The sequence below is a fragment of the Narcine bancroftii genome, chromosome 10 (assembly GCF_036971445.1).
Source record: "Narcine bancroftii isolate sNarBan1 chromosome 10, sNarBan1.hap1, whole genome shotgun sequence".
NCBI lineage: Eukaryota > Metazoa > Chordata > Chondrichthyes > Torpediniformes > Narcinidae > Narcine > Narcine bancroftii.
In genome coordinates, this window is record NC_091478.1 from 76,626,190 (window position 1) to 76,639,011 (window position 12,822).

Here is a 12,822-nt window from a genome sequence, read left to right on the forward strand (position 1 = left end):
TCAGGCCCGAAACGCCAGTTATATGTCTTCACTTCCTCTGGGCGCTGAGTTCCTCAGCATTTCTGTGCTTTACCAATCCTTTCCGAAGCTGTTTTGTGGAGTTGTTTTGTGCAATCAGATTTCAATAAACGTAACAACTCTCTCTCCCAAGAACTTAGATAGTCGTCAGTGTCAGAAATAAAACTTCTCACACATGAGTCTCTTTAAAACTGATGACACGACAAGCTTTATTTACAAGTCTGCAGAGTTGGACTCAACTGGCTTCTCACCAGTTAAGCCCCGATACATACAGTGCATTGATTTTTATACCCTTATTGTTTGCCCTTCCCCTTCTTATTAATACTGTTTTAATTGGTTAGTATTGCAAAAGCATTCTAAGTATAACTGCATTTTTAATTATCACGTTCGTTACGTACGCTGCAAACTCTACATACACTAAATTCTGTTTCTCACCCTTCTTATCAATCTTTTGTCTCCTGCATGTCTCTCACTATGACCATGAAAAGATAGGTTTAAAAAAAAACATATCTAGCAGTCCTTGGCTGCTAGTAAGCTCCCTGTCCGTTCTGGCTTCCCTTTTTATGATTAATCATCACATTTTAACTTAAGTCATTTTAACCTAAATTCTCTATATTACAGTCAGTTTGGTGGGAATGAGATGGGAGCGGTAGGAGACCCGCACTCTAGTTGACTTCAGCGGGAGAGTTAGTATTTTCACCGCGAAAATTAATTTCACTCTACCAACTCCCCCCTCAACTCGGTGAGGGCATGGGGTGAAATGGAAGGGAGGAAGGCACGGGGGGGGGGGGGGGGGGGGGGGTAGCGGGCAGTGTGGCGGTACACTACTGGCCTACTGCAGGGGGAAACCTCTGTACCTGCAGGAATGTAAGGGGACAGGACAATAGCTGGCTGGCTGTCAATCAGTCGGCCTGAATGGATCAAGCCCCACCCAGTCGGGTGTCAATCACCCTCTGGGTTAGAAGCCTGCACCTGCCGCCTGCAGAGTTGCTGCAGCCACAGCCAGCCTGTCTCTGTGGAAGTCTTTGTGGATTAAAGCCTGTTGTACAGTCTTTACCTTGTGTGTGTCTGATTCTGTCTAACAACGCAGCACAGGCAGGGAACAGAGCCGTTTAAAGATCAGGAGCTCTGTCAGGCTTTGAACACTCAGGTCTTCTGCAAGGAAAAGGCAGTCAGACGTGAAGGGCATGGGGTCCGAGGTGTCCTGTTGTGTGGTTAATGCAGGCCACGTGCCTGCGAGTGATTAAGTGGAGGAAATTAAATTCCGTTTTAATTCCCAGCAGCCTGGGGAAATTCAAGCCGGTACATTATAAGTGGGCAATTCTTTTTCAACAAAACGTGACCCACGCACCTCTCCAGGTGGAAGCGCGGACTCCTGGCGTCTCGCCAGCATGAAATGCCAGTCTATTCTTCTCCGCCGAATATTTGGGCTCGTCCTGAAACTCGGTAGCAGCCAAGCAGGAATGAGGGAGGACGAGGATCCGTCGTGTTCGTTAGCAGCGCCTCGGGCTCTTGGCTGAACACGTTGAACTTCATTCCCAGAAAGAAACTGTAACCATTTAATCGAGTGTATCTTTTCATAATCCCGCCCTTTTCCAATAGTATATAAATAGCGTCTCGGAATCAGTCGACTCGGACCAGCTGTGTTCGTTCCTGGAACCCATGGAAGGTTATCCCACTTTCTCCTTGGCTGATCTGTGTGTGGTCAGCGTGGTCAGCGCTGCTGCCTTCCTCAGACTGCTCACGGCTGAAGTCCAGTGGACTCATCGCCTGGTCATTGCTGGGATACTGTTTATCGTCCTCGAGAGGGTCTGCTGCACTTACCTGGCAGGCTTGGCAGGAGTTCTGGTCTTCACTGCCGCAGGTCTCCTGGCCTTTCCGTCGCTTTCCTCGCCTCAGTTACCTGCGCAGGGAAAAGCAGTGTTCATTACAGGTAAGACCATTCCTGAACTGTTACTGTCAACTGAGTGGGTCTGGGTTGTCGTTCTCTTTAATGGCACTTTTTGAAACGAATGCAATTCAAAATAGAATTTCTAAAAAAATGTCATAATTCGAAAAAAAACTAAAAGTGCAGCTGGCACATGAACTCAAATTGTGAATGGGTTCTTTGAAGCTTTGAGTTTCATTGTCAACTCTCTGGTGCTGTGAAGTAATAAAACAGTGTGAGTTATGTCTTGCTACCCTGGTATTGAGATTGCCATATGCTTAATTCCAGGGAGCAGGAATATTTTGCAGGCACTCACAGTTTGCTGCGAATCTGACAGACTCCCCTTATCCACTCAGTTTAAAACTGTCCCAAACTTTCTTTAAAAGGGGATCTATTTAAATGCTTGCTTCTGGGGTTGTTTTTTTTAAAAAAAGACCTTTGCAGACAGTCACTCACCAGTTTTGATCTCACTGCATTAAAGGCAGCGAGTGCACAGTGGAGATTATGGTTGAAATAATAACAAAATAGGTTTGTTATGCCATGTGCCTTTAAGATTTAAGTACTTTGCAATGAAATTAATTAATGAGTTTCCCCTGATTGGTGGGGAAACTAATCTCAAGACCCACTCATCTTTGCAGCACTAGAAATGATTTTTTCGCTTTCACCTCCACTGCGTCCCATTCCGTTAATTCCCTTAATTTTTGAGTTTATATTTTGTTTTTTTTTACATTTTCTACCTCTAGTAAAATCAGAATTTATTGTCGTGCAATTCAGTGTTTTGCAGCATCTTACAACTACTATATTTAAATAAAAAAGTAGTGCATGAAAAGTAAAGCAGTGTCTGGTTCATTGGTCATTCAGGAATCTGATGGCAGCAGGGAAGAAGCCTTGTGCCATTGAATGCTCATCTTGAGCCTACTGTACCTTTTTCTTGATGGCAACAAAGTGAAGGAGGCATGGCCTGGGGGGGGTGGGGGTCTTTGAGAATAGAGGCTGTTTTTTTTTTTAAAGACATCTCCTCATGTAGATGTCCTTAATGGAGTGAAGTCTGGTGCTTGTGATGTCACAGGCTGAGTTAACAACCCTCTGCTTGTCCTGAGAGTAGGTATCTCCATGACCAGACAGTGATGCAACCACCCAGAATGCTCTCCACGGTACACCTGTAGAAGTTTACAAGTCTTCAGTGTCATACTGAATCTCTTCAGATACCACACAAAGTTTAGCCAAAGTGCACTGGGTGTTCCACAAATAATCACCATCTACTTGAAATTAATGAGTGGTAGTTTCCATAGAGAAAATGTGTACTTCATCCACTTCTCACCAGCCAAAATGGATTTGCCACTGTAAGCTTAATGACCAAATGATCATGAGAGCTTGACAAACTTTCTGCATTCAAAACCAATATGAGTAATAAATTCTATTACACAAAACAGAGCCTTCATATGAGGCTTCAAATCTTTGAGACTCTTTCAATTTCAAAGCTGATCTTCACAAAAAAAATGATTGAATGAGAAGAGTTGATTTAACTCAGTCTTTGTGGTTGGGTATCTGGCGGGGAGCGTACCAGATTTCTAATACCCATTAAGTGGGAGTAAGAACTTTTTCCTGATCTTTGTTTGGCCTGCTCTAATTTCATTCTGGATTTCTGCACCCTATGAAATAGTTTCTCACTGTCAAAAATGTTACTTGTCATAAACATCTATACTGGATTACACCTTAATGTTACCCTGTTTAATCTGCCTATATTATTTATTTTTTTTGGCTGCAGCAGAATTATTCTTCCCTTGTGCTGCATCTCCAGGTAGAAGTACATATTTTAGAGTGTCTGGAAAACCTCCCTGGATATTTCACCAGAAATTAATACAAGCATTATGTTAAACCCAATGTATTTGCAAGGAAACCACTCATAGGATGAGTAAATGGGAATATACTTTCTTCTGATCACCTTCCTATTTTGTAATCTTTAACACTTTATAACTCCTCTCCAAATTTGATGGCTGCAGTTATTGTTCCCCCCTGGATCCACATTTAGCTGCACCCACACATTAGTCCATTCTGAAAAGCCATTCATTTTCTGTCCCCAGGCTGAGGATGGAGTGATAGACCATTCTTAATAATAAAAGTGCTTCCTCATTGGTAAGATTCAAAGATAGTAGAATTTGAAGAGGGATTGTAGGGATTAGTGGATAAATAGTTCCAGCAGAACTTTGATTGCCTGGATTAGACATTATTTCTAATGAACCTATTTTGTTGGTGTCCCCTGTACTTTATGTGCTTGGATCAATATTTTGTATTGAATGTCTTTCCTTTAATCAATTGCTAATACCTTCAGTGCAGCAACTTTTGGTTCTTGTGCTTCTGCCTTGTGAAAGCTGTAGATGGGATAGGGATACAGTGGGAGTCATTATAGACCTGATGATAGAGTTGTTGTAACGGTCACAAATCACCCAGTACTTTGCCTTTCCACCTAAAATATTCTGCAAGACTTGTGGATGCACAATAAAATATAGGGAGCATAAAATCTCCAAATGAGATATTTGGCAATTGTATGTGAAGAAGCAATATTAAATACCATACAAGTAGGGCCTTTTAATGAACTGAGATATTCCAAATTTCCTCACAAGGGAGGAGTCCAGTAAAAATTGAGACCAAGTTGAATGAGGAGATATTAAACTGGTAGTTATAAAACTTTGGTTAAAGAGGTGGTGAATGGATTTTATTAAAAAGAGATGAGAAGCTTATGGTTGGTGGAGATTATAGAAGGTAAACCAGAAACCTGCAGATGCCTCCTATTTACCAGGGATTCCAATCTCTATCCACTTCCATTCTCCATACTGAAGGCCTCAATGCCCTTCATTTCCTTCTGGACAATAGAACCAACCAGTCCCCCTCCACACCACCCTCCTCTGGCTGGCAGAACTTGTCTTCCCCCTAAATAATTTCTCCTTTGACTCATCACACTTTCTCCAAGTTAATGGAGGGAGAATTGGGTACCTGCATGGGCCCCAGCTATGGCTGCCTTTTTGTTGGCTATATGGAGCAATCGAGGCTACAGTCTTGTATAGGCAAGGCCCCTCAATTCTTCCTCCGCTACGTCGATGACTACTTTGGTACTGCCTCATGTACCCATGATGAGCTTGTTGACATCATTCATTTTGCTGCCAACTTCCACCCCTGACCTCAAATTCATTTGGTCCATCTCTACCAACACTCTCCCTTTCCTCACTTTCTCTGTCTCCAATTCCAGATACAAACTCTCGACAAACATCTTCTATAAACCTATCAACTCCCACAGCTACCTAGGTTGCACCTCTTCCCTGTAAAGATTCCATTCCATTCTCTCAATGCTTCTGTCTCCATCGCATCTGTACCCAGGATGAGGACTGCCATGCCAGATCATCAGAGAGGTCCTCCTTTTACAAACAACATGGCTTTCCCTCCACCACCATCAACTCAGCACTCACCTGCATATCCTCCATTACCCACCATTTCCCTGGCCCCCTCCACTCCCACGTGCATCAAAGACCGGATTCCTCTTGTCCTCACCTACTCACCCAGTCTTTGCATCCAATTCATGATCCTCCACCATTTTGACTACCTACTACATGATCCCAAAACTCGACACTTATTCTCCTCTCTCTGCAGGGACTGCTCCCTCTATGACTCCTTTGTCCCTCCCCACTAATCATACCTTGGGGCCTACTCCTGTGACCGCAAGAGATGCTCCACTTGTGCCCACACCTCCTCCCTCAGCACCATTTGGGGGGCCCAAAACAGTCCTTCCAAGTGAAGCAACATTTCACTTGTGAATCTGCAGAGGTCATCTACTGCATCCAGTCTCCTCTACATCGGAGAGACTGGACACAGACTGGAAGATCGCTTTGTCGAGCACCTCGGCTCTGTCCATCGCAATAGTGGGATCCTCCCGTGGCTACCCATTTCAATTCTCCATCCCATTCCCTTGTCGACATGTCTGTTCATAGTCTCATGTATTGTGAACCTGAGACCACCTGTAAATTAGACTGGGCACCCTCCAACTGGATGGCATTAATATCAACTTCTCTGGCTTTTGGTAAACCCCACCCCCTGCTTCTCCTGTCTTCTCTCCATTTCCTGTCTCCTTTTGCACAGACATGATAAATTCTGCCTAGTCCCTTATCATATCTAATGAACACCTTTTGTTGGTCTGGATTCCTCCCCCATTGTTTTAATTCTGAAATTTTCTGATCTATCCTTCTTCTGACTTTTCCTGATATTTCCTTGAAGAAGGGATCAAGCCTAAAAATGCTGAAAAGACCAGCTGAGTTCCTCAGCATTTTGGAGTTTTTACTACAATCATAGAGTCTGCAGCCTATCATGTTTCACTAGTACCGTACAGACTGTGGAAAGTCATTTTGCAGATTGATCTGAGCGGCACCAAATGAAATCAGTCTGGGTTCCAGTCTGTAATGGAAACATTGTGGTTGCTATTTCAAATAAAGTGTAATAGAATGAATTTTGTTCAGTTTGTGTTGCGCGGCTTTGAAATTTGAATTCTCTGGGTTGAAATGAATGAAAGGGCTGATGTGTTTCTCTTGCTCAGTGGGTAAATAAACCTCAGCGCCCACTCATCTTTTCAGCAGACACAACTGTCCTCTTTCATCATTCCCTTAAATCCAGGATGGGAAATTAGCACTGATCTTCCAATTCAGCAAGGCCAGTACTTCTGAATTGTGAACTTCCCTACTGTAACTTTTGTGTTTACATTGTTAGTGTTTTCTAATATTGAAGCTCTGGTTCATTGGACCTTCCATGAATCAAGAAGGTCTACTCAGTGAGGGCTGAACTTAATAGTTAATAGAGGAATTGCAACTCTAAAGGTGGATATTCTCTGCCCTCACACTGCTGAACCTACCTCCACAAATCCTCCACGTGCAGCTCCAAGACGCCAAATCGGATCCTCCTTCAGGCTTTTCACACAGGTGGAGCGAAGCGCTCCGTCTCCCTCTGTAAATGTACTGCCACTGCAAACGGCTGGCATGGGGGCGGGCTGATGACGTTGCAATGACGCTGTCAGCCCACCACTCTGGACCCAGCTATTGAAACAGTAACACTGCATAAGTATTGGAGGTCGGAGTCCCTCGATATGCTGGAGGGGCAGCGCCAGGCAGAAGAAGGATCAATAGCCATCTTCATTACCCATAATACACACGCAGTTGGAACTGCTCTGTGTTTTCCAGGGCAGTTCCAACTGCTTGAGGATTATGGGTAATGAAGACGACCATTGTTCATCGTGTATGTATGCTGTCATGTTGATGGGTGGTGCTACAGCACCAGTTGCTCCACCTCCATTGGCTCTGGAGGACTCAACGAGGTGCCGCTCCTCATAAAAGGTAAGTGCACATTTTTCTTGACTGATGGATCCGCCTCTCCTTAGAAACACCCAATGAGTGGCAGGTTCTGTAGAGAAAGGATGACTCCCCCCCCCCCCCCCCACCCCCTCATTCCTTCCTCAACTGTGCTTTTAAACAAACAAATAACGATCAAAGTTTAACAATTGTCTGTAGTCAGTCATAGCTGTAAACTGTCGTGTGTGAGTGTGAAGATTTTTCCAGCCTTTAAGTCTGTGCCAATCATTACTAATACTGTATCTTCAAAATAATCTTTATTCAACCCAGACTCTATTATATTGTTGGGTCTTGGGTGGAGAGATTTCAAATGCACATTGTGTGGAAATGAGAAGCGCTTTGACAGCTCCTCTCATTGAACAGTCTCGAAGTTCATTCTCGATATCTCCACCCAGAGGAAGAGTTTCCCTCAGTCAAAATTTTTAATCCTTGTGCACATCTCACAAGGAAGGCTTGAGGGTGTGAAGGCATGCAACAGCAGGCTGAAAGATCATCCTTCCCCCCGCCCCCCACCCCACAGCCATCAGGTTCCTGAATGCCCCATAACAGTACACTCTCGATTCCCTTGCTTGCTGCTAATTGATCTTCCTCTTTAGTGTAATCCAATACTTTGTAAAATGTGCTCTGTACATGCTTGTGTAAATGTTAGAGATAGCCTACTAGTCCATTCATAGAAGTTGCCTTCTCACTGCACTTGGTTATCTGTGACAAGTAAACTGAAAGGTGAAGAAAATTAAGGAGTGGTACTTAACACAAAACATCTTTCTAATTGACCCTTTTAGTCTCCGTATAATCCTGCTGAGGAACTGTAAGAAGTAAAACATGAAAGTCTACGGACACTGTGGTTGAAGTAAAAGCCCAATGCTGAGAAACTCAGCTGGTCAAACAGTATCCTTTGATGAAGAGCACAAGCCTGAAAAGTTGGTTTGAATCTTTATCTTTGCCACATAAAGGACACTGTTTGACCTGCTGAGTTTCTCCAGCTTTGTGTTTTTATGTCTGCTGAGGGATTACTGATTTTTTTTTTAAGGTATGTGCAGACAGCTTGGATGACTACAGATCTCTAGCCAAAATTTTATCTAGCTGTAATACAGCTTCTATCTCCATGCATTCACAAAGGAGACCACACCGAAAATGCAGGAAATACTCTGTGGTTCAGGCTGCGTCTGTGAATTAATAATTTTATTAGATATCAAGCCCTTTGCCTCGCCACAACTCCCTGTGACGCTCCACTAATAGAGCTTTGCCAACCTGCTTTCTGTCAGTTCTTCATCCATACCAATACATTACTCTTGATACTAATACCATTATCTCAATGCCACAGAACTCACACCAGCAGGATCAGGACACCTGCTACCCCTCCTCCATCAGACAATGACAAACTCAAACAGGGACTTATTTAAAGACTTTCTTTTGCACTTTATTGATTTTTTTTCCCCTCTCTGCATCACAGTCGATTTATTTACATTTCTTTAATTGTTCATGTGTATGTTGAGTACAGTTTTATTTTGCACTACCAATAAGTGGTAATTCTGCCTCACCTGCAGGAAAAATAATCTCAGGGTTGTATGTGATGTCATGCATGTTACTCTGTTAATAAATATACTAAATCTATTACATAGGGCAGCCAAGGTTGTCCATCAGTTGGTACTACTCACTCACAGTTCCAATGACCCCGGTTCGATCCTGAATCCATGATGTCTGCATAGGCGTGCACATTCTTCCTCTGACTGTGGATTGTGAAAGTACAGATTCTATCACCAATGTGTAGATGTACAGATTGTAGTGTAAGATGACTGTGATTGGCTGAGAGCGTAGCCACGCCTACTGGCAGGTCTTAAAGGGTGGCTCCTAGCCAGACCAGGACATTCTGGACTAGTCGACCTACATGAGATATGCTCCAGTCTTTTAGTTAATAAAAGCCTTGGTTTGGATCAGCAAGCCTTTGATTTTTTTTTTTGACGCGCTCTACAAGAGTTTTTCTGAGTTTTCTTCACGTCCATAGGTCATGGATGATTAATTAACCACTCTAAATTCCCCCCGATGTAGTTGTATGGTGGGAGGATCTGGATGGAGAGCTGATGGGCATGTGCAAGAGAACAGCATTCTGGCAAATATGTGGAAGAATGGATGCTCTGAGAACCAACATGGATTTGATAGGCTAAATTGCCTTCTGGGTGAAACCCAAAGTCTGCAGATGCTGTGATTGTAGTAAAAATGCCAAAATGCTGGAAAAACTCAGCCAGTCTTTTGAGCATCCATAAAAACAAATATATGTTGCCACATTTTGCGCCTGAGCCCTTCATCAAGGAATAAGGTTTTGCTTATTTCTTGAGGAAGAGTTCAGCCCCAAAACGTTGGCAATATATCTTTGTTTTTTTTTTATGGACTCTGAAAAGACCGGCTGAGTTCCTCCAGCATTTTGGTGTGTAAATTGCCTTCTCTGTCACCAGGATTATAAATAGGCACTACGATATTAACTTTCAATCCTGCATTGCATTGAAATATTCTTGGAAATTCATGTTCACTTGTTCTTTGGCAGCTTGTTGGTTACTCCTTCAAAGAGTCCTTTCAAATTCTATAGAGCATTTTTATATTTTTTTGGAATCAAAAAGGTCAAGGTTTGAGAACCATCTAATTCTGCCTGAAACTCTGATATGGGAAGAGTTGATGTAATCTATTTTTAGCAGGCATTTTAAAGGTCAATTCTGCCTAGTTCTCCACATTAGCAAATGACATCTGTTAAATGGGCAGGAGAAGAACTTTTATTGGAGATATTTGACGTGAAGTTGCAAAGGTAGAAATACTGTCGACATAAAGCTTTACTCCAGGTATATAATATGAAGGGAAGGAAAGTAAAAACACAAAAGTCTGTAGACATCATGGATGAAGTGAAAACACGACGCTGGAGAACTCAGCAGGACCATCAGTACATTATATAGCAAAGATAAAGATACATAATTGATGTTTTGGGCTTCAGCCCTTCATCAAGTATGGCTGAAGTTCGGGCACCTGCCAACATTTTGATCATTCCTTGATGAAAGGCTCAAGCCTGAAATTTTGGTTATGCATTTTTATCTTTGCTATATATTAAATACTGTTTGACCTGCTGAGTTTCTCCAGCATTGTTTTCACATATAATGTGAAGGGTTAAGTTTCCTCGATTCTGTCTGACCCTGTAATATTATTGGAACTGTTCGTTTCCATGTGAAGTCAAGATTTTGGACTACCATGAAAAATGATGGTGTATCGAACACTTAAGGCCATCTATCAAAGGAAGATGATTGCTTGGAGATTTGCTGCCTCACTGATTTGCTCTACTCTGCCAAAACTTGTAACACATTTACTCCTTTGTGTGTGGGTATATGTGTTTCCTTTGAGTTGTGATATAGAAAATAGGATGGTACAGCACAGGAACAGACCCTTCGGAAAATTTGCACCTGATAGATATCCCTCCATCCTGTTCATATGTCTATCCAGAACCCTCTTGAATGCTACTAAATGTAACTGCATGTTCCAGGCACCTACTACTCCCTGTGTGTTTTTTTTAAACTGCCCTGCACATCACCTTTAAGCTTCCTCTTATTTTAAATGCATGTCCTCCAGTGAGTGACATCTTTTCCTAGGGAGAAGATTCTCACTGCCCGATCAGGCATCCCCTTGGCCTCCAGAGAAAACAATCAAAGTTTTTCCAATCTCTTTCTTTTGGCTTGAACCCTCTAAACCAGGCCACATCCTGATGAACCTCCTTTGAATCCTTGCCAAAGCCTCCACATCTTCCCTCTAATGGGGGTGATCAGAATTGCACATGGTATTCCAAGTACAGCCTGACTCAGTACCCTATCCAATGAAGTCAAGCATACCATACATCTTCTTTACCACCTTGTCTAATTATGTGGTATGAGTTTGGAGCTGGGCCTCCATCTCCTCTACTTTAAGAGCCCTACCTATCTACATTCTCCTTGCATTTGACCTCCTGAAATGCAATACCTCACACTTGTCTTGGTTAAACTCCATCTGCCATTTCACTGCCCATATCTGAAACTCTTGTGTATATACTCCAATAATTCTTCAATAGCCCTTTACAACTCCACCAATTTATGTACCATCTGCTCACCCACCTACATTTTCATCCAAGTCCATTTTTATGTAATATTCTCCTCTCTCTCTCTCTTCCCCCCCCCCATTCCCTGCAAAACGCCACTGATCACAGACCTCCAACCCAAATAACACCCTTCCATCACTACCCTCTGTCTTCTATGGGCCAGCAATTTTGTATCCAAATAATCAATTCACTATTGATGCCATAGAATTTGAGGTTGGTCCTTAAACAACTCCCTCATGCCAGTTGTGGTTTGCCTGATAACAGCGGTTCTCAGTTTACTCCTTGAGATCCTGTCAAATTAGGTCACAAACTGCCTTCTCCCAATTTAGTGCAATGCTATTAGAGCACCACTGTTCAAATCTAGCTCTGTGTGTAAGGGATTTGTATATTCTCCCTGTGACCTACCTGAGTTTCCTGAGGGTGTTCTGGTTTCCTCCCACCCTCTAAAACCTAAGGGGTTGTAGTTAATTGGTGGATTTCAGGCTCATAGGCTGGAAGGGCCTGTAACCATAATACTGCAACTCTAATTTTTTTTTAATGTAACACTTTTCCACAAGTTACAAACTTACTCTTGCCATTAACTATCTTGAAACTTGATTGCTATTGCCAAAATGTCCCCCCCCCCATTGAAACACCAATCACTTGGCTGTGCCCATTTGCCAATACAAGGTCTAGTATTGGCCTCTTCCTGGTTAAGCTATCTATATGCTGCTTCAAGAAACTCTCCTGGATGTACTTAACAGATTCTGGTCCATTTAAGCATCTGGCACTAACAACATCCCAGTCAATATTGGGAAATTTTGCAACTTGCCATAATCTGTCAACACCTTTGTTCCTCCGCCTCCCACTGGCCTACAGTATAGCCCTACCAGAGTGATTGTACCTTTCTTCTTTCTGATCTCTACCTGCATTGCTTCAGCAGCTGAGTCCACCATTAAGACCTCTCTGAGTGCAGCTGTGACACTCCTCCTGATTAGCAATGCTACAACTTCACCTCTTTCCCTATCCACCCAAAACAACAAAACCCAGGTTTCAATCATGTCCCTTTTCCACCCATGTCTCCATAACAACCACAACATCATACTTGCAAGTTCTGATCCAGCCTCTATCTTTGTCTGCCTTACCCATAATGCACCTTCCTTTAAAATAGGCCTTTCTCACCTGTCCTTATTTCAGGCTTGCTTGTCCTAACATCTGCTCTACCCACAACTGCTCCACTCGGTGCCCTGCTGATCAAGTTCCCACCCTCTGTCACTCTAGTTTAATCCCTCCTGTGTCACACAAGCATACCTCCCACAAGGATATTGGTCCCCCTCCAGTTTGGGTATAACCATTCCTCATACAAATCTCACCTTCTCTGGAAGAGAGCTCAATGATCTAAACCC

The 12,822-nt window shown here is 42.9% G+C and overlaps 1 protein-coding gene across 2 annotated transcripts in view; it reads left to right on the forward strand.

Moving 5' to 3' along the window:
- The first annotated feature begins 1,379 nt into the window (after nucleotides 1-1,379).
- Nucleotides 1,380-12,822, forward strand: part of LOC138744789 (11-beta-hydroxysteroid dehydrogenase type 2-like) — a 50,890-nt gene continuing 39,447 nt past the window's right edge. Inside the window, exon 1 of one of the 2 annotated variants that reach the window (XM_069901451.1) lies at nucleotides 1,380-1,951. In XM_069901451.1, coding sequence (XP_069757552.1) covers nucleotides 1,681-1,951 — 271 coding nt within the window. In that variant the 5' untranslated portion in view covers nucleotides 1,380-1,680. The remainder of the gene's footprint in view (nucleotides 1,952-12,822) is intronic. The other variant, XM_069901452.1, reaches the window with a different exon arrangement.